The 22174-nt window shown below is 38.4% G+C and overlaps 3 protein-coding genes across 4 annotated transcripts; 2 read left to right on the forward strand and 1 right to left on the reverse strand.

The window, feature by feature from the left end:
- Positions 1-1004: 1004 nt before the first annotated feature.
- Positions 1005-15434, reverse strand: tut7 (terminal uridylyl transferase 7). 2 transcript variants are annotated; one of them, XM_079250926.1, is made up of 29 exons: positions 15321-15434; positions 13627-14059; positions 13301-13455; positions 13049-13165; positions 12763-12940; positions 12497-12585; positions 12128-12179; positions 11946-12015; positions 10395-10521; positions 10115-10234; positions 9924-10037; positions 9361-9538; positions 8444-9135; positions 8134-8284; positions 6670-6756; positions 6393-6493; positions 6050-6107; positions 5498-5601; positions 5255-5344; positions 5049-5162; positions 4867-4944; positions 4599-4776; positions 4440-4487; positions 4259-4350; positions 4062-4177; positions 3748-3947; positions 3472-3545; positions 3320-3386; positions 1005-2558 (listed from the first exon to the last, which is right to left on the reverse strand). In XM_079250926.1, the coding sequence occupies exons 2-29, from the start codon at positions 14048-14050 to the stop codon at positions 2500-2502; spliced, it is 3933 nt and encodes a 1310-aa protein (XP_079107052.1). In that variant the 5' UTR covers positions 14051-14059; positions 15321-15434; the 3' UTR covers positions 1005-2499. The 2 variants fall into 2 exon arrangements, with proteins under 2 accessions (XP_079107052.1, XP_079107051.1); XM_079250925.1 differs by having other exon boundaries at positions 3748-3950.
- An 800-nt stretch (positions 15435-16234) lies between these two features.
- ccno (cyclin O) lies at positions 16235-17846 on the forward strand (the record flags this gene model as incomplete). Its single annotated transcript, XM_079251608.1, has 4 exons — positions 16235-16256; positions 16363-16610; positions 16968-17153; positions 17235-17846. The coding sequence occupies 4 exons, from the start codon at positions 16235-16237 to the stop codon at positions 17844-17846; spliced, it is 1068 nt and encodes a 355-aa protein (XP_079107734.1).
- A 1459-nt stretch (positions 17847-19305) lies between these two features.
- Positions 19306-21514, forward strand: mcidas (multiciliate differentiation and DNA synthesis associated cell cycle protein; the record flags this gene model as incomplete). The annotated part of the gene is made up of 7 exons (XM_079251609.1): positions 19306-19404; positions 19499-19571; positions 19656-19735; positions 20184-20244; positions 20359-20585; positions 20880-20990; positions 21080-21514. 7 exons carry the CDS (start codon positions 19306-19308, stop codon positions 21512-21514), a joined length of 1086 nt encoding a protein of 361 aa, XP_079107735.1.
- Between the last annotated feature and the right edge of the window lie 660 nt (positions 21515-22174).

Raw genomic sequence — 22174 nt, forward strand, 5'->3', positions numbered from 1 at the left:
ATTCGTTATAACTTGTTTAATCAATAAGCACGTGCACAGAGGAAGCTGTGGCCAGGGCCAGATTAAAAGTGCACAGGCCCCTGGGCCCAGAGTGTTCCAGGGGCCCCCTTCCCCACCGCAACATTGTAAAAATTGAGAATAATACACTGTGAAACGACATTTCTAACATCTCTCAGCCAGTGGTACCAATAGCAAAACACTGGACACTGTGGTGTAACTATCTGGCTTTTATGTACATTTTGTTTTATGTCCAAACTGCTGGTGTTTTCCCTACGTGGGCCTCTGGGCCTGTGCCCATATGGCCCATTGGATAATCCAGCCTTGGCTGTGGCTACAAAGTACTAACGAGAAACGGGTTAATTAAACACCTTTTAAGCTTCTTGATGGTAAATTTGTTGTGAAATACGTTTTCCCAAGGAAAATATGTGCATGTACGTACAGATCAATTATAGCTGCCAACTATGTCAACAGGCAAATAATTAGTGTCACATACTCCAGTTTTCTGTAAAGTAGGTGAACATGCAATTAAAAAGTTTTAATTTTGATTTGAGTGCCAGAAGGTGGACTCATTTAAAAATCATCTGACCTTTTTAAATCAATCTAATTATAAAACACTTTTTATATATAATATATAGATCAAAGTGCTTTAAATCATAAGTGAAATAAAGAAAACTATTTAGTAATGCTTTTACATTTCATGCAATTTTGTTATTTATGAACTTGAGTTTTTAATCCTTTTCACCTGTAGCACTTCGAGATTGTTTAAAATGAAAAGTGCGTTATAAATAAAAAGTTATTATTAAATACAAAAGTTTCAAACAAGAAATTGTACATATGTATTATTAAAAAATATAATTCAAACCTTGTCACAAGGTAACAGGGTTTGGGCTGATCCATTTCATTTCATCAAAACGCACAAACAGCATGACACATCAAGGATTTACTCCACACATAGTGAACTTAAAGGTCTGTTTAATTTTGAGACACAAAATGGATGGCAAGGCAAACTCTCGAGGGCAGGATCTTGACTCTAATTTGCAACTCAACTTTTTGAGTCCATCAAAAGAAATGCAGTAAGGCTGGTGTTAAAACAAGCCTAGATTTAAAAGTGAGAAGTTTGTTAATCTCAACAAATATTTTATAAAACTCTTCAATATTCGCAAAATAAAGGCAGGGAGTTAATTTTTTAAAGTTGAATGAAAAGCATGTCTTTGAGACTCAACTAGCAGCAAAAAAAAAAAAAAAAAAAAAAAAACTCCAGGGTGTGGACCCTCACAGTGCAGCTACCAATCTGTGGTGCTATTAAAATTAAAGAGATTTACAGGTTTATCAGTGCGCGAACTGTTTACAACAGCTGAACCAGCAGATAGTTTCATTTAGTATTTTCCAATAGTTTATGAACAAAACTTTTCAACCCTATATTAGCCGTCTTTTCACAATACATTTTCTAACATTTGGAGACAAATGGCACTTAAAAAGTTGTTCCGTCTGTTCAAAGTTCCAGGGACCTGAAAGTGAATAGCAGTAAAACAGCACAGAGACCAGCAATCACAGATGTGTGTGTGTTTGTGTGTGTGTGCGAGAGGGGTTGGGTGGGTGGAGTTAGCACTTCCTTTACCATAACATTTTCACAAGTTTAAAAAAAAAAAACAAAAAAAAAAACACCAAAGCAGACTTGTGTTTACCAGTGCAGAGGACAAAAGAAAAAAGTCATTAAAAAATAAATTCTAAAAATTCAAGGCAATAAACTAAAACAGACTTCCACTTTAGTCGTAATTGTACTTTTTTGTTCACCCCCCTACCTCTAAATAAAAAAAAGAACAAAAAATAACAAAAAGAATCTTAACCCTTAAAAAGTTACCAAATTAACTGAATTTTTTAATTAGTTTAAAATGGGTCCAATCCTGTCAACTACAAAATTATTGTACACATCAGAAAAAAATACCTTACCACTTTCATGTTCGTTTGCTGCTGCAGTGTTCAGAAACACTAACTGTTCCTCCAATTGTTAAGATTGCTGAGCATTTACTGTCAGAGTTGGCATAAAGTAGAAGACAAATAAAGCAGGCATTATCTTAAAAAATAGCTAATCATCAGGACACAAACCATTTCTCATCTTCAGACACTTTTTTGTTACATTCTTTTCACCCAATAAGATATTCAAACCACCACGACTAGGATTGCAATGCAATTTCACCCCTTTTAAAAAAAACAAAAAACTGGAAGAGGAGGTAAACAAAGATACCAGATGCACACAGAATGGCTTTTCTTGTTAAAATTAAACCTTTAAAAATCTCCTGTGAGTAGGAAAATTCTGGAAGGTGGAACACCAAAGACAAAAAAGCCCAATCTGGCTTCATGTCAAGGTGTCCCAGGCTTTGGCTTTTAACGGGCTCCCACTGGCCCAACAGTACCACTCAGATTTCAGGCTTTACAGACTTTGGGATGTTGTCTGCATGGACAATAGTAGATCTTGTGGTCGGGATCCACTGCTGCCCCTCATTCCATTGGGCTCTTCCTGTGACCGGATCGACCCAAATTGCGGCTGGTTAAACTTCCTGAGACAAAAGATATAACACTTTTAACACATACGAGCAACCCAATGTACTTTACAACGGGGAGTAAAGACACATGTGGACCTCATCAGCTAAATTAAAATGGAAAGATTCATCCTGAATAAAATGATAATTGATTACTCAGTTTTTTTCCTGCTTTATCAGCTGACCTCCAATCCCCACCTCCCACACAGGTTATAGGTAATGTCCGTCATGAGCCATGTTCTTTAAATGCGTTAACAATAAGTGATAAAAGTAAAGCCAAAAGACAAATAGTCAGCGAGCAGTCAAACAGTCCAGCGTTGGGTGGATGAACCTGAGGCTGGTGCAAATTAGTCATCTCGTTGCCTCTCTTCACCAGTCCTAAACAAAGCAATGCACCCACAATACAAAAAGACAATGTAAATTGCTTTTTACTGACACAAAGTCTTTTTTGGCTATGTAAATTATAAATCATTTTTTTGTTAAAACAAGCTGTTTCCCAACTGTGGCCATAAACAAAACATTAAGACGTATCCAATAAAAAAAAAAAAAAAAATCCACAGGGGATATAAAAGCTGTAGAGTATTTTCAATGTTCTACTACTACTACTAAAACTAGCAAAAATTAAATTACACCCTCTCTTTTTGAGCGCATAAAGATACTGTAGGTATTTCTAAGTGTGTATACAGATTTACATTTAAAATCACTTTAACGTTGATGCAATAGGATGTTAAAGTCTGACTGCCAGACTATTTCCTTCCTACTAAAGAAAAATAACATACCTGCTTGTGGGCTTAATATCACATTTGGTTGCTTTCTCCTTTTCTTCTCTTCTTGTATAGACAAACTCTGAAAAAACGATCAGTGAAGCACAGATGTAGTGGAGTAAAATAAAGAAATTAATATGGCATCTCAAAATTTTCAGTAAAGAGACCTGTTTCTCCTTTTCTCTTAAATTCTTCCTTTGAGCTGGACGGGAGAAAGGCAAGTTCTCCATCTTCACATTGCCTGCCAAATGACAAATCAAGATTTAATAAATGGAGGCAAGTGGTATCTTTCTATCATTAATGTACAACACTTGTGTGGTTAGATCTATATTTTAACAACCCTAAAAAAGGACCTTAATTCAACTATAAAAAAAACAAAAAACAAAAAAACAAAAAACAAAACATATCTTGGAAGACAGAAAAAAGGACACAACTGAACAAACCTCCAGGGCTTTTGTAAAGCTGACAGTCCTTCTTGATGTGGGAACTTGATCCACACAGGTAGCAGCAGCGCAGTTCAGGAGCATCCCTTTTCCTCCAGGATTCGCTTCTGTACCTAACTTGATTCCTTCCATCCTCTGCTGCATCCATTTTGTCTCGCACATGCTCTGGATTTTTCTCTGAATCCCTTCTATGTCTAGCCCTGCTACAGAAAACAGTTGTTTCTTTATTTTTAAACACATCATGCCAATCCTGGTCAGTCATAATTATGTGAGAAAGACTGATGAATTATGACATGAATTTTCATTACACCCACTTCTTGCGCAAGGGACAGTCTTTCATGAAGTGGCCGATCTTGCCACAGATGCGGCAGCAGCGATCATTGGGAGCTACTTCCCCCTCAGTGAGAACTTCAGGATCAAAGAAATACTCCTGTGACAGATGAAGAAAAATATGTCAGTGCAAATATATTAAAATATTGCAAAATATTATGTTTAAAAAGTAAGTACTGACCATATAACTGGGATACTGTGAAGGCAAAACTTTGAGTGGAGTGCCGAACACTGTTCTGCCATTAATAAAGGCCTTCATGATGAAGTTAGTCACTGTTTTAATAACCAGAAAATTCCCATTAAAAGACAGTAAAGCTTTGGGAAGATATAAAAAAAATTAGAGAGGAAAAAAAAAATCATACTTTTTCTGGAGAGACCAGCACCCAAATTATGGTTCAGGTCAAATGGATCTACAATGTGAATAACAGAATAGAAAGCTGAACAACTTCTGCAAAAAAAAGTAACAATTTCTAACGAATATACAGAGTATGTTTTTGTTTCAAGTTTCGCAAAAAAACCACCTTCAATGACAATGTATTTGGATGTCCACTGCTTGTTGAAGGTGGTGAGATGGGCATGCTGTCGGATACACACAACATGCTCCTTAAAGTCAAAGTCTTCGGTGTAGAAGCGGAGCAGGCCAAGCCACAGCTCCCCTACAGTCTCAGTGTTCGTCCCAAACTGTGACCAGTGACTTGGCTGCAGGCAGAAGAAGGCGACGCAACAACATTTTTAATTATGCAGTTTTTATAAGAAGGTCTTACGGTTCCCTAATAACAAAATACTCACTAGTGTTTTTAAATCATCAAAGAAGTAAACGTTCCAGCCGTCAACCAAGACTTCTGGCTTCTTCTGTCCAAGATAGATCTGTAACAAAACATTCAACAAAGCTGGTAAACTTGGAACATATGTTTGCAAAGCCAACTGAGTGATCCCAAAAGAACGTTTAAACTTTGACATGTCACATGTACCTCTTGCAGCACAGGGATAACTGGTGGGTTCCTCTGCTGAAGGAAGAATAGCACCATAAGGGTGTAAGCATAAGATGAGAGGCTACCACGGGAAGCATCCCCGATGTCACACATCTGTCAATCAGAGAGAAAGTAGACATGAACAACATTAAATATAGTGCACACTTTTCAAAGAAACTTTAATAGTGAGAATGTAACATGTTCACCTTGGCAAAAACTTTCATGACGTAACAGAGGATCTTTACTCTTCGGTCAATGGCAGCATATGAAGCTAGTAGGTGAGTATTATGCAGAGCCTGGAGAGAAAATTGTTTGCCTTCAACATGTTTGCCTACAACAGCATGACAACACCAGTCACTTAAGAGTCATTTACAGGAGGTGTGTTGTTACACCAGCTGGAATTGTAAGTGAGTGCACATGAAAAAAGGAGGAAGGAGACTGAGCCCTACCAGTGTGTTGTACAGACTGATGTCTCCCTCTAAACCAGTGTGAATGTGGTAAAACTTAACAATGGGTACTTTTGCTGTAGTGATGGGTAGGATGTTCTTCAGACCTGTTAAAAGCACATTTTCACTTCAGTTCAAACTTAATTGTTCATGCGAACTTCATTTCATCATGATTTCACTTAAAGGGAACTATTGCCCGGTACGTTTCCTGTTACACTGACTCAACAGTTTCAGCCCTAAAAATCAGACATTTAGGAAGACCAGAAGTTGCTAATTTGTGTTCAATATAGTGGATAAAAGGTGCAAAGAATGCAATGTTTCAGGAGCTTTTCTAAACTTTCAAGCCTGAGAAGCAGTAAACAGGCATTAGGTGTCTCAAACAGCCTAGATAGTGAGGGTGGAAAGTTTCACAGTTTATGTAAAATCTTATAAGCTGAACAAAATAAGTCATTTCTATTTGATGTGAAACTGAAAACACTGACAGCAAGCTGACAAACACCACTGCAATGGAAGTAGATCGTGTCAGTCCTGTTAGCAAGGTCTGCAATAGCATACCTGGGTGTTTCTTCAGCAATCTTGCCAGGCTTTCAATGATGCTGATGCAGTCAGCATCCTGTTATGGAAAAAAGAAGTCTTATATATGAATCGCGTTAAAACTTATCGGATAAAGCAAAATAAATGAATGTCTGCACTTTAATCTTGTGATTACAACAATGAAAAAAAATCCAATAATTTAACCATATTTGTAGGGCTGCCAGAAGGAAAAGAAAAAGATCACAGCTTCATACAAATAAATGTTCCTATCTGAGTAGACTGGCTTGGTCAAACCCCCCATCAAAAAAAAAAGAAAAGACACAAGAACAAAGCAAAAATAAAGTGTGATAAGCAAATAACTCACGTCTATGGTTTCTTGCCCTTCTAACACCATGCAGATGTCTAGGTCACTTTGTCTGAAACCAAACCCATTTTTGGATGAGCCAAACAGCTGTAGCCGAGCCCCTGTGTAGCAAAAATGAAAAACACCCAAATTATTAATGCTTTTTTTCCTAAAAACACTGCACTCCAACACATATTGTATATATTGTTGAGTGATAAAAGTTGCTTTCAGTCCGACATTCTAAACTGTAATAAAACAGGAAATAAATTTTTTTTTTTTTTTTAAAAGTTTACTTCACCTGAAAAGTGTCGTCTGACAAAGGTCTCCAGGTCCTGAAGAATGTGCTCTCTCACACCTACTTCTAGTTCATCTGGAGCAAAGTCACCTAAAGGAGGATTAAATGTCACAAAATGATTTACATGTGGAAAAAGTAGCCATAAGTGTAGCTCAAACTAGAACCAAGTTTTCACCAGATAAGAAATAAAAAAATTAAGATTCAATGTGTGTGTATATGTTTAGCTTTGCTGAAGTAATTGTGCCTGGTGTAGTGGTGTTACGCCTGATACAGAAGCTCTGATGCCTGCACTGAGCAAATGAGGTTTGTGTCGCAGTTCAGATATTTGGCTTTTTATTTATTTTTTTAAAAATATCCCATGACCAAAGAAAAATGAGGCCCTATTTTTCTGAAAGCACATGACTGCGTCTGCGAGGGATTAAATTTGCTGAAAGTGCCATGGGAAGTACGGGAAGTTGTTTGCGTGATATGAGACTATGTCCAGGATCATTACATTCAGGAGACGAACTGACAGCCCTGCCTCTAAATGGGATCCACCAACAAAGCAAAGAACACCAGCAGCTTGGGAGCATTTTGACAAACCTCCTAAGATTAATACATAGACTACAAGCTCAAATTTACCAATACAGTTTATTTAAATATTCTTATAATATATATATATATCAGGACTTTTGATAATTTAATAAAATACCACTCTCACCCCAGATACACTCGTCTTTACAATTCTTAATATGGGGATTCTGACATAGCACCATGACTTTTACAGATCCACAGAGTGTAACCTACAAGTAAAATATACCATGCCTGCTGTACATCAAATAACCAGCAGATGGCAATACTCCCTGATGACCTGTTCAACCAGGCTTCACTTACTGAAACTTTTGGCAAAGCAAATGCTCACTAATACTCTACACTTGCACAAGGCTTCATTACACCATCACTAGACTGGTGTGAGTTTAGAACCTTAAATACAGCTTTGATTTATATAAAGCATTTAAATATTTTGATTACTTTGTAAATCTGAACAGATGATTATACTTATGGTTTATTGGGTGCTCAAGGCAGTCTAAGTGCCAAAGATTACCTCTAACAATCACAGCTAATCATGAGCAGGTGGCATTCATCAAGCTGGCACAAATAATTCACAGTCCATAAGAATGAACCGTTAACCGCTTGTTGAAGTAGACTTAAAACGATGACAGTGATTAATAAATTTAGATACGATCATGTAAAAATGATAGTTTAGCTTGTAGCAAATAAATTTGTTCAAATCATTCATATTTGAACTCAAACTTATTTTTTGCATTTAAAAGAAAAATAAAGTGGAAAGCCTTTTCACTTCAGTAACATAATTTCACCTCCTGGCTTTTACTGGGTTGAATTTGCAAATATCTAGCAACTGTGATTGGTAATTAATTTTATAGTGATTAATGTAATCTCAGACTAAAGTCATAATTCCAGACTTACTGTAGCACTGCTCACAGATGTCATTAAGGACAGTGAGAAAATCAGCTGTTATGGGGGGGAGTGGGTCCAGCTCTACTTTCTTGAAATCTTCAGGACAGTCTTTCTTCAGATGTCCATCCCGCTTGCACAAACTGCACACGACCATGTGTGACTGTCAAAGAATGACAAATTGGTTTCAGAAGAATGCAAAACTTGCTTGCTGCTGCTTTAACTTTAATAAAAATGATAAGTCCAAATGACTTCCATGTCACTTTAAGAGACTGATTTAATGAAAGTCAAACGTGGTAAGTAAAATAAAAACTATTTTTACCTTTCCTCTGGTGAAAGCTTGCTTGGTGAAGTTGTACGCTGATCTGTTTGGCTTTTGGATTTTACTTTCTGGATTTTCACCCAAAACCGTATCCTCCAAAAGAGAATGTGAAAGTTTCACAGGTACTAGCGGCACTTCTTCTTCCTCATCAACCGAACCAGGTGTGTCCAAATCTGGACCCTCCTCATCAGACAAAAGCTCCTCTCCTGAAATCTCATCAACTGCAAAAATTTCCTCATCCTCTGTGGTAAAGCTGTCGAGGTGCTGTCTATGAGCGTCCTCATAGGCATCCTCATACTGCTCTTCATCCTCTGACAGACTGCTTTTCCCCAAGTCCACTTTTTCTTTCTCTCTCTCCTCATCTGAGTCACTACATTCTTCAATTTCCTCTTCTTCCTCAACAATCAGATCAGAGTCCTCAGGATCATTTTCTGAAGCGTGAACTTGACTTTTATGTTGTGACTGAAGAGATAACTGACTGAAATCTGGCAGGCCCATCATGTCTTCACTGAAAGGCTTTGCATATGCCCCTTCATTGGATCCCTGCGTTGCCCCTCTCCTGTGATTAGCAGCTGCCACATTGAGTGGAAGTGCAAAGTACTTATATGTGGTCTTCAGGCAGTGGAGGATGTAGTCATACATTTGTTGGCTGTTCACTGTACGAGCAACATTTCTCTTCACAGAAAATGGGTCTAAAAAGAAAACAGAATTTGTTACAATTGAGCCATTTTGAGGAATCAACCCATTTAGATGACATGGTTTCTCTTCTTTTGAAGTCTCTTCAGTACCATCGAATGTCAAGGTAAGACAAGTCAAAACTCATTGAAAAAAAGGTAAAAACGAGGCAAACCTCTCACTAAGCATCAAAACATGGCTGCATTTATTTACTAATGAAAATAATCAAATTTACGACTGACCCTCAACAGCAATGCGTTTTTTTGGCCAGTCTTTCATCTCTCGGGTGAGGACAGTACTGGTCCGCACGCTGATTACGTTGTCAGCCATATTGAACTCCAGGGAGTAGAAACGAAGCATTTCAACCCAGAGGAGCCCAACCTCCACTGGTGGATGAGGGCTCTGAAACACCAGCGGAACCTGCATGGCAACAGAGAACAAACAATTTTCTCAGAAAGGTTTATCCATTCGAGGCAAGGCACTTTTTTCCTTCCCTCTTTTCAATGTCAACTATTTTTTTCTACGGCCACCTATTGATGTTTTTTTTTTGGTACTTTATAGTATTCTGAGAGAGGAAACATTACATGTAAATCCTGCCAACATGTTTCCTTTAACATCACTCTGCTATGAGAGGCTTATTGGTTTCTGCTACATTTTGTGTTTTACTGTAGTGGGGGTAAAAAAAAAAACTAAAAAAAAACACATCTGAGTTTCATCAGTTACAACAAATATTACATCAACCTGCTAAAGATTAGGAATGAACTCTATACACATACAGAAAGTACATTTTTATCTTAATGCTTACCTTCCCCTCTGCTGGCTGTGATGAGTCTTTGGAGGACGGCGTGAAGGTCCAGTGTAAATATCCATCCTCTGTATGCGTGAGATTGAAGCCGGACAGCCGGCTCAGTGGAAACACCTTGATGTAAAGACAGTCATAATTCGTTTCCATGCAAAGCACAAGAGTTAAACTTATATACCATCTTTATTTCACACCTCCTGGTTCATGTAGGTAGGCAAGAGAGGATCGCGGCGCTTCTGTAAAAAGAAGATGACCATGAGGGCGAAGATATATGGCGGCAGCCCTCCTTCCTCTGGACGGTCGATCTCACAGATCTTAATGAGGAAACAATAAACAAAATGTGACAGTTTGCACGGTAATAAATAAATACATTTTTAAAAAGGTATTAAAGTTTTTTGTTTGGATTTTTTGTTTTAAAATGAATTAAAGCAAAAACACATCTGAGTAAATACAAGTCCTAAGTTGTCAGCATACCTTTGCCCAACATCTGAGGCCCAAAACCAGTGGGAGCAGGAGATGCTCCCTACTTAAAAGAGCAGTGAGATAGGAGGTGGTCTGGAACGCATTTTCATTCCCTGCACTCACTTTGCAGATCAGGCCACTGTTAAGAAAAATTATAAATATATTTTCATTACAAATACACTACTGTTGAGGATGTGGTTAAATACCACATTTTGCAAATTGTTTACGTTCCCTCTGCATTTTCCTTTTGTGCTTAAATACATTAATTAAAGACAACATTTGGGGATTTTATGTAATGGACCTACACAAAATAGTCTATATTCATTCATTTTCCAAACCGCTTATTCCAATTCAGGGTCGCGGGGAAGCTGGAGCCTATCCCAGCCGGCTTTGGGCGACAGGCAGGGTACACCCTGGACAGCTCGCCAGTCCATCGCAGGGCCACACACAGAGAGACGAACAACCACACTCACGCTCACACTCACTCCTAGGGGCAATTTAGAGTGACCAATTAACCTATCATGCATGTCTTTGGATGGTGGAAGGAAGCCGGAGTACCCGGAGAGAACCCACACATACACGGGGAGAACATGCAAACTCCACACAGAAAGGCCACTGACCAAACCAGCCAAGGATCGAACCAGCGACCTTCTTGCTGTGAGGCCACAGTGCTAACCACTGCGCCACCGTGCAGCCCAGTCTATATTCAATAAATGAAATAAGAAAATATATATTTTTTTAAAAATCTAAGTTTATAACATCTAATTTATCATTTAAAATGGGAAATGTGGTTTCACAACAAAATTGCCAAGAAAGAGCAGACAGCATAGACCCGGCAACAAATTAAAGGCAAAGGTAACCACGAAGGAATCACAAATCTCCACAATGAATGACCAGAAAACGGCAATTGCTTCAAGAAAGGCATTTATGAACCAAGTAAAAGACCAAGTGTGGTACAAACCCAGAGAGGAGCATAATAATGGCAGTATTATGCAGTGTTTTTCATTAGTAAGTTAAAGGAAATAAGCCAGAGGTGAAAGAACAATGAATGATGACAAATACTGGTAAATTCTTGAGGAAGACACATTTCAAGCAACGAGAGAATTAAGAGGGACATAAATATTTTTATTTCAGCATGACAATGATCCTAACCACACTGCTAAAACAAGCTTTAAGGGAAATACTTGGATGTCTTGGAATGGCCTGCCCAAAGCTCAGACAGGAATCTGAATGACAATCTATGATATGATTTATTTATTATATCACAGCCAGTGAAATCCACCTAGCTTTAGGTATGCCTTCCTAAAATTCCACTTTTTTCCACATTTTAAGACAACAAAATCAGAATAATTCCAGAGAAAGAGGTTTTTTTTTTGTTTTTTTTTTAAAAAAAACTGTGACCCTGTTTGGAGTAACAATCTAATTCTCTTGTTTTGTTTCTTTTTGTTTTACGTTTTTTTTTTTTGTATCTGAGTTTGAATGTCTAGCATAATAGTCAATCACAGCTTCAAAAACACTTTTAAATAACTGAATTTGAGAGACAATCCATTAACTCTTACCAACCTCATTTTTTCTTTGCAGATGACTACTGGCACCCTGGCATGGAAATCAGCTTCCAGGTTAATGAAACAAGCTTAACAAAAGAAAAGGCAAGTTAAATTAAGCAAATGATTGGTTGACTGATATATCTAAAGATATTTTCATACAAAATTTAATTTTAATCAAATGAATAAGATATGACTCACGGCTGACAGAGAGGCTCTCTTTAACCAACATCAAGACATCTGGCTGATGCATCTGTGAATACATTCCATTTTAAAACCTTTACACAATATAAATAAAATATAAAAAAGGACATTGTGGGGACATTTACAAGCACTGCATATAAAAATCACTTTAAAACTTAAAGTGTAAACAACCGATCAAATTTTGAAGTCAACAGTATATCTGCAAAATCTTTAAATTTATAAATAACTTTTACATTATCCTTAATCACAACTTTTTTATTAAAACCCATTCTCTGGAGAAGTGTAGGCCTTTTCTATTTTTTTTAAATGCAAATATACAGAAACACCAAAAAAAATCTACAATCAAGCTAACACATAACTACTCACATGAGGTGGAAATTGAATGTCAATATTGACATCAGAATCCTTAAATCCAAATTTAGTGCAAGACGATCCATATAACCTAAGACGGATCTCTACGGATGACAGAAACAAAACTATGTTAAAAGGAATAAAAGACAAAATGGTTAACAGATGCAAAGTATTTGATAAAAATGTTTGCAGTAAAGGGATAACACAGTCAAATTTAACTGAGGTCACAATTCCCTTACCAGACTGGTTTTTTTTTTGGTTTTTTTACTCAGGTGCCTTACCAGGTAGGACGGACAGGAGGAGGTCTTGCATGATGGAGACGACATGTTGTCTCCTTTTAACATCCTCGTCATTCATCCCATGTTCTTGAGCAACAGCCTGGAGAGCAGCGGTCACTGCACTGATCTGGTCTGGACCAGGAGGTAGAATCTCAGTCAGCATCACCTCTTCTTGTCTCTCCTATAAACACACACACACAGATACACACAAAAGGCAATCCGTTTTCAAAGTCTAAATAGCCACTGTAATAATACAAATGTCAGGTTGCATTTAAAAGCCCCTTCTCACCCTGGCCCTCTTCTTGTGACGTTTGTCTCTGATATGCCTGTAAGCATCAGACAGAGAATCCAGGAAAAAATCACACAATGCACAGTTGTAAAGTGCACCAGGGTGGCTGTGTGGTTTCTGAATAAAAAAACAAACAGAAAAGCAGACATCAGATGCAAAATTCTAACATTTTTGATTGTTAATAATTTCTTTGTATCTCACAAATAATTTAAATATCATGTCTGTGAAACAAAAACGAGTAAGAGCCAGTACCTTCTTCAGTAAGTAAATCTCATCCCTATTGAGCCGCCTTTCTGTTTGCTTCAAGCTGCGCAGCTCTCTGATTGAGAGTGTGGACTCTTCAATCATAACACCCCTGTTCTCTTCAGTAGCTTTCTTTTTGTTTCTATTTCTCCATTTTCTTCCTTCTAAAAAAGAAAAAGAAATTACGTCAGAAAGATGTACATGTTATAGATAGTGTATTCCATTCTTACAGACAAAAACTTTTTTTTTTTTTTAATTTGAGGTCAAGATTTTTATGAAATGTTATTATTAAAATGTTTCACCAATCCTCTAGAGCCTGTTTTCCAAATCCTCACCAGATTTATAAGCACTTTCATCTGTGTCTTCTCTCCTCTCCAGCTCCCGGGCATCCTTTGGACCTTCTCCTTGTGTATTTCTTCTCCAGTATTGTTGCTGCTGCAAGCGCTCATTCCAGTTATCCTCCCTTCTCCCACTACTGTTTTCTGGACCTGAGAACCACTGGAAGTCATCCCTTTGAGAAGGACTGTAGCCACTTCTTAATCCACCAGGGGAGTAACTCAGAGGTCCCAGCCCACCCTTCTTGGGGCTCGACCTGTAGGGTCCACTCTGATTCTTCTTGCCCTGCTGACCTCCTTCTGATCTCAAGTTCTGTCCTCGAGCCTGGTCCCGGAACCTCCGACCATCTGCCATGTCTGTTGCAGTTGCTCCCCGTTCCCAGCCACTTTGCTTAGGCCTGTAATGCCTATCAGAATTTTCCATAAATCACTTCTGCAGGATAAATGCCAAATCATGTGAAATTATTCTGTGTATACAGACATCATGGATCAAAACAAACAAACTAAATGGTAAAAACACAAAACCCAAATGCAGTTCTCAAAACAGAAATGTAAACACTGTGACAATAATAATATTCATAATTAATAATTTCCAATGTAGTGCCTAATATGCTGTAGTTTTATGTATATGTGCTAGATTTTATGCGGGTATGGTTTGTTTTACCATTTTACTTTTTGGTTTTTCTTTGACTGTTTTATTCTGTTGAGGGTTTTTCTCTTTGTTTTTCTGGTGGTGTCTGAAATTATGCTTCGTTTTGTTTTCCTCTTCTGTCCGATTTCCATTTCATGGTTTTTCTGTCATTTTTGTTTTCCTTTTGTGTTTAACACTGAAGGGTCAGTATACTAGTGCGATCAAAATTTCAATACAATATCCACTCAAACTACTTGGCATGTTTAAGATATATAAATCCTAAGAGCATTTTAAGTCCCTATGTAACTTTAATACAATGTTAACAAGTGATCATTTACTTTAGGCTTCTGCAGCAGCCCTCAGTTGTTATCAAATTTTTACACTCAAATCCTTGACTATTTTGAATATACAGGTAACTCCTGATATATTTAATGTTTTTAACTTCCATGCAGCACAGTATACTTCTTTAAATGTAGTTAGGCTTTAAAAGGCAATAAATGTTGAAAGCTTCAGCTCAAAGTCTGAAACCTTTAGGAAATGTGATGCAAGCATAGAAACTTCTCGTTTAACAATACATTTGACTAATGTAACACCAACACTAATTGCAGCTATTGCTTAAAAAAAAAAACCTTAACATTGACCAACGATTACAGTTACGTGGCTAGTTGGAAAGTAAACAATCTACCTCACTGTGTGAGCTTCTAATAGCATGGTGCTAGCATGTGTTAGCATACATGCAAGTCTGATTTCCCTTTAACCCTCTTCTTCCGCTTCCACTGGCTAACCGTGTGTAATGTTACGCGTATAGCTAAGACACCCCGAACAAAAAAATAAATGTTAGACACCCCATTTAACCACAGCTTAGTCCACCATACAGCAACAACAATGCTAATATTAGCTATAAATGTTTAGCCTTGTAGCCGCACTGAATTAGCTAAAAGGCTAGCGTTGCTGCTTCTTTTATAACGTTCCTGTTGGAACGTCAAAACCCACGGCTAAGGGCTAAGTTAGCCATTTATTTGAATGCTAACTACAATCATATACCAAAACATTACAAACATACCTTTGGTGGGTTTAAACAGGACATAGCTGAAGGCTTTCTCAGGTCTGACTTTGCATTAGCCCTTGTCTAGCACTGGAGTTGGCAAGGTAACGAACAGACTGCCTGTTTTCCAACCGTCAGCCTTCAGGTTCCGCATAACAAAAATAAAAATAAAAGGCAAACCGCTCTGATTTTACTAGTATTATTATTATTTTTTTTTTTGTCGTTATATCTTTAAAATTAATTATTCTAAAGAAAAAGTTTTTTTTTAATTCAATTAAAGGCGTTAGAATTAACACTGACAATGGAATAATATAATTATAGCAGTTCTGTAATAATATATTATAGTACTTAACGATATTTTTTATTCATTTTTAATTTGAACTTCATTCCATTTTTAATCAATTTAATAGACTAATTAATATAATATTGAATAATGATTATAATTGTTATTTAGTATGTTTTCATATGTTTAAGCCAACTGGACACACATTTAAAATATAAATAAGTCGAGATTTTGATGATGATTATAGAATAATATAAATAATTTAACACATTCATAATGTTTCCACGTGCCAGACTGCATGTTAGGCCATATTTGTTTCAGTTTAGGGCTATTTGAAAATAATTCCCCGTTCATTTAGGAAAAAGGGATCTCTCTTTCTGTATATTTTTATATATTTGCATAAAACGGGCCCACAAACATCAGCACCTCAGCCATATGGTGCGAGGTTTTTAATAATTGCTCTGGGATGAGGGATTGTTTAGCTCCTGTTGCCCGGGTAACGGGATACCCGCGAGCCGCAGAAGCGGGGAAGACCCCGGGAAAGATGACGTCAGAGACGGAACTCCCTTTTTCTTCGCACTGCTAACACGAGATTGTTGTTGGTAAAAAGGAAGACACAGTCAGCACAGGTTCGACACAAAAGGCTTCAATGACGGATATTCCAGAGGATGGTGTCATCATTTCTGAAGAGTGAATGTGGTTCTGAATCTGTGTCCAAAAGGAGACGGAGAAGCAGCACCTGTGCTTCACCAGATCGGTCTCGCAGTTTCTGAACAGCGGCACGCCACACCACGCAGAAGCTCATGTCCAAGTTGAGTGACTCTGGTTTCGAGGAAGATTTAGCATCCTCTGGGACGACATGTCGCTTACGGAAAGAAGTGTCCCAACTCGGGTTAAACAAACCGGATTTTGTTGAAGGGCAGTTGTCCAACTGGTACCTTCAGTATGGAGATGTTGGTTTCCAGATCCAGAGAGAGAAAGAGGCGCAGTTTCATACCTGCAAAAGTCTTGCACGCCAGCCACAAGTAGGCTTCATGACAACACTTTTAAGATTACACTAGAGTGGATAAACTGAAGGGATAAAAATGAAATGTGATAGGTTCTGTGCATATTAAGCTATTTGTTTTCTTATTTATTTATGTATTTAGGCTATAGAAAATACCAAAAGGTGTTTAATTTTTTTTTAATTAGTAAAAATTCTCCATTCTGTTGCAGACTTTATTCTTCAGATTTAGCCAAAAACACATTAACACAGTACATTAGTATAAATAGAATAACTCGTTAGTAAAACAGCAAGAATGCAATTTTAGTAATAAAAAAAAAAAATGTGCATGAAATATTTGTTAAATAGTAACATTCCAGTTCTGTATGATTCTGTGTAGCTGTCAGCAGAAGCACGCTGTAAACTGGTTAGTTGGCTCATTCCTGTCCACAAACACCTCCGTTTGTCCTTTGAGTGCTGCTGCCTGACGGTGAACATCATGGATCGTTTCCTGGCATCTACTCCAGTCGCTGCTGACTGTTTCCAGCTCCTGGGTGTTACTGCGCTTCTTTTAGCCAGTAAACAGGTATGTCTTTGAGAATGCTGACTTCAAAGAGCGCTTTATGTTGATTCCACTCAATGTCATTGTGTCCATTTCTCTGTGCAGGTGGAGATGTGCTCCCCACCAGTCAGCCAACTCTTGTCATTGTGCTGTGATGCTTTTACCAAGGAACAGCTCTGCAACCTGGAGTGTCTCATCCTTGTCCGTCTCAACTTTCGCCTTGCTGCACCCACCCTTGCCTTTTTCCTGGACTATTTCATCAGCTGCATTGAGGTCACCCAGCTGGTATTTGAGAAGAATAGCAGTGACATGTTTTCTGGAGTAAATCCAGTTGCAGCAAGGACCAGGCAATGCAACAACCTTGCACAAAAAATGTGTGAGTTGACTTTAGCAGACTATGCTTTCAACAGATACCCACCATCTCTGACTGCTAGCTGTGCACTGAGACTAGCTAGTGAGATGCTGAAAACTAACTGGGGGGTTGCTGAGAATGCAACCTTTCACACACAAGTAGAGAAGTGGGACAGTTTCACACCAGTTTCCTGTGAGAACCCTGAATGCTCTGACAGTGACTATGTGGCAATGAAAGATCCCCCACTGTCTATAAATGAAGTGCATTTTTACAATCTGGTGCAGGAATGCAAAGTCAACCTGAAGCTGTTGGTGTCGCTGAACCAAGAGACGCTGGAGTTACCATATGACTGCACCAATGCCTAGTTCTATTCTTCTTTGTTGTAATAAATGCTTCATTTAGAGCACAAATAAAGATCATGTTAAGAGAATACTGATAGGTTAGACCTCCTGAAGCTCACATACCTCTTATACAGTCAGATGTTTGCATTTACTGGATGTCCTTAGCATCGTGTATTTTTATTTGTTTGGCACATTTTGTTGTCTATTAATGATATAATGCGTATTAATATATTAATGTTATGTAACATTTTTTGTATGTGCATTGATTTGCATAATGTTTTATAAGTTGTGCCTTCTGTAATGATGGATCTGCAAACAATGTGTACATTTACCTTAACCAACAGCTATTGTGAAATAAATTATCAGTAAATGAATTTGTGTCATCTCTGAACTTACGTAAACTATAAAGGTCCATTCGAGCTGGTCAATGAAATGTATGTGGAGGGGGGGTAACATGGACTTTGTTGGAGTGACAGTGTAACACTGCTGTGTTCACAAAACTACAGTGTTTTAGCTTTCTAACTGCTGAAAAGAACTGTTCATAATAAATTGTTTTATTACTGGCATTACATTAATCTGATAAACTGCTATGGAAGTAAATGATACAATGACATGAGAAAAGTACATGTGAGGCAGCTGGCACCAGCAGATATAAATACTTTTATAATAGTGATTACTGTGGCTAATGTCACCTGAAGGTCATTCGAGGTTTTTGTTTGCTGTAGTGTTTCAAACTGTGCCAACACGGTCAATTGCAGGCTTTATTTGATTATCCATTACGCGTGGCATCTCGACCTGCTAACACAATGTCGACCACACAGGTGCATTCAGCCTTAAGGACAAAATAGACACAGGGCTACTCTTGTTTGTTTACTAATAGAGGTGTTTGCCACGAGTGTTTATTGAGCTGTTCTTTGTAATTGCCCCTTTCCTTTCCCACTTCGTCTTTCATGCGTAAACAGACTAAGTATATTTTGCGCACAATAGGATAAGAATTACGCACCAACTGTTAAAGCCAAAAAAAGCGACTTAGGTGTTCTTCAGTTGAGCAGCTCACTCAATAGTTGTTTATTATTATTATTATTATTATTATTATTATTATTATTATTATTATTATTATTATTATTATTATTATTATTATTATGTATATATATGCTGCTGAACATCTCGGGCACAGTTGGGGAGATTTTTGCCCGCAGGCAGAGGAAAACAGATGTTTGGGAGGGGGCTAGGGGAGGCATGTAAGAACCAGAGGGTACCCGCTGTTGTAATGGCGCCGTTACGCGCGGTACCACCTTTGCAGTTCAGATCAGAAAAACCCGTCTGCACCAATTTAATCTCCGAGGACGCTGTCACTCCCTGGAGACCAAATAAGTGCATTTGATTGGGCCTAAAGTGTGAAACCGCGGCACAGAGACGCACAAACCGGGAGAATGTCGACTATATCAGCCACAAATGAAATCATGTTCCTTCAGTCCGGTAGATGGAACTGATGGAAATGCAAAGAGACAGACAGGAGTTTGGTGCTATTTGCCTCAACCTTATGGGGCAGCATGGAAGAAGAGCAGCTGTAGGAAAAACGGTATTTCTTTGCTTTTTCCCCCCCTATCTTCTTCACAATGTTGCACAATACATCACATACATGTGAAAAGTCTAAAAGCCTGCTGTACGTGCAGGATAAAATCCCGGTGCCAAGAAGCAGCAGTCCGGTCACTGTGTACGTCGACCTCCCCTGCATTGTAGATCAAGGTAGATTTTGCGCATCTCTTGCATGATGAATGAATTTGTTGAATTATACATTACATGTGTTTTCACGTCATTGTTGTGCCACAGCTTTTTCAACGATTGCATGGGATGATTTGGAGGACTGCGCATCAGAGGTGGGACAGGAGAAAGACTCCGTCGGCTCTCAGGTAAGGATAAAACCTCACAGATTCTTTGCTTTTACTAGTTTGTCATGTATGTCCAAGTCTTTTAGACAAAATATTTAAAACCAACAAACCAGACAGATTTTATATGGTAACAGATCTGACTATTCACCCCCTCCCCTTGTTAATGTTTGATACGATGTGCTGGAATCCTGCACGAATGGCATTGTGGTTTTCTCATGACACACATGACACTAATTGGCTGGACCTCAAAGTTTTGTTTAGTTTTTTTCTACAAACTGCACTTTTGCAACAGATCACTTTGCGCATATTACGCATACCGCGTATATTCCTTGAAATGAGCACCAGGATATATTCTCCTAACAAGCGATGGAGCTGGTTGGATTTTCAGGTGGAAGGACTATATCTGGATCTCATGATTGATCAAAAAAACATAAATATGATTGTTTATCATTAATTCTATCTGTTGCAGGTCAATGAATCTGATCCAGATAACCACTTCTTTGGAGATTATACACAGGATTTTTTGGCAGGTGAGGGGAACTAACCTTCAACAGTATGGTGATGGTTCCTGTCTTATCATCATCATCATCATCTTTGCCAAAAAAGATTTTTCATGGTGATTGCATCCTTGTCTCCTCTGTCAGATTCTGCTTCTATGCTGGAGAGCAGGCTCTCTCCAGTTGAACTGGTACCATTTCAGGGATGTATCATACCTCCCCTGACCCCTCAGAGGGAATTCTCTGCACATGATAACCTGCTTCATTCATCCACTGAAACAAGCAGCCTGCATACCCAGGATGGAGCTCTGTGGAGGGACATGGCAGAGTGGCATGGGAGGGCATTGGGACATTCAACAGTACTCAACAAACAGGTAAAATTTAATTATACTCACTGTAGAGTAGGATTCTTTAGATTACATCAATTTCATGTGCACTAATAGCAATATTAATGTATTATTTTGTTATTTTGGGAGAGAAGAGTGAGCTAATGTGTTCATAATATTACAACAGCTTCTAAAAAAAAATTGGAAATCAGTGTAAAAAGACTACATCTGAAATAATCTTATCCACATAAATTTCATCATCAGATTTGATTTATGTTAATAAAATTAAGGGGGAAGCGGGATTCCAAAAAATGATAAAATACATTTTCAATATATTTGCAGTTGCACGAGACTTTTCACAGACAACAGGAAGAGCTTGACTCCCTCACGGAGAGGAACCTTCATCTCAGACAGCTGGCCAGTAGAGCGAAGCACCTGGCTTTGGTGCTCGAAGTGAGTCAAGCAAGATACAATTCCACAGACGTCATCCTCTGTTCTTCTTTTGTTATTTCTGATCATTTTATGCATATTTCTTCTTCCAGAAACTGATGACTGCCAGAGACCCACATGCAGGAGAACCAGGGATGCGCTGTGGTGATAGCCCGTTGCTGAGTCCCTGTAAGCGGCAGCGGTTAGGTGAAGGCTGTGAAACAGAATCTTCTGACTCGGTGGAGGACATGCTGAGGGACATCAGCACACGCTGCAATGCCGTCCTGCTCAACAGCACCACAGGACCAAAGCAGCAACAAGAATCAGAGACAATACGCATGTATGGTGCTTTCTCCGGCCTTCAGACGTCTACACTCAGGAGTGTGACAGCTGATGGAGCAGAGACTGGAGACAGCGTTTCCTCTTTCAGAACCTCTGTCAGAGAACACGGCACCATAAGGACTCAAGTCTTTCCTCATGGACATGCATTTACCTCAAAGACACAGCCAGGTGGATACCGCTTCCGCTGGGTTCCCAATCATAGCTGAAATCAGAGATTACTGCACTGGTTGTTGCCACAAAGGTGCCATAAATCTGTAAGAAAATAGAAAAAATGTAGGTAGGCAGCACCTGTTAATGCTTAACTATTAATCTATAGTGATATCTGTAAATGATTACATGATGTCTTCCTCAGGTAGCCTGCAAGCCAATCAGTCTATCAGGACATTATACTGCCCTCAATAATGTTTACATTTTGTTTCTGATTACACTCCTCAGTATGTTCATTTTTTTGTATCTTAATAGAAATAAAACATATTTCATTAAACATGTGCAATGTGTTCTGAAGTGGGTGTGGAGTAATGCAGGAATAACTCCAGCACATGGAAAAAAAACTGTTGTTATTGTGAACTTCTCTTGTTTGAGCAGTGAAACAAATGTAACCCCTTGACCTGTCCTAGAAGCAGAGACTTCCTTCCCTTTTGTCTCTGTCTGGGTGACCCTGTGGTCTGAAAGAAGGCTCTGAGTCCTGATGCATTGCAGCACACATCCTTGTTTATATCCTTTTTGGAAATTTAAACAAATTCTGTTAGGCTAGATTGCATGATTTATTGGCTTTCTGCTCCAGCCTGCAAACAGTTTTGCTGGATAAATACAAGCAGAGAGAGAGAGACAGAGCATCTAAGTCTTCTTTCATCCTTCCCAAAAGT

This window comes from Telmatherina bonti (assembly GCF_933228915.1).
Source record: "Telmatherina bonti genome assembly, chromosome: 13".
Lineage (NCBI taxonomy): Eukaryota > Metazoa > Chordata > Actinopteri > Atheriniformes > Telmatherinidae > Telmatherina > Telmatherina bonti.

Excerpts from the sequence above, each read along its gene's own strand:
- tut7 (XM_079250925.1), bottom strand. The coding sequence starts at position 14,050 with ATGGAAAATTCTGATAGGCATTACAGGCCTAAGCAAAGTGGCTGGGAA. Across the intron at positions 12,016-12,127 it reads AGAGAGCCTCTCTGTCAGCC|CTTGTTTCATTAACCTGGAA; the intron begins GTGAGTCATATC and ends TCTTTTGTTAAG. Across the intron at positions 4,178-4,258 it reads CACAGTATCCCAGTTATATG|GAGTATTTCTTTGATCCTGA; the intron begins GTCAGTACTTAC and ends CATCTGTCACAG.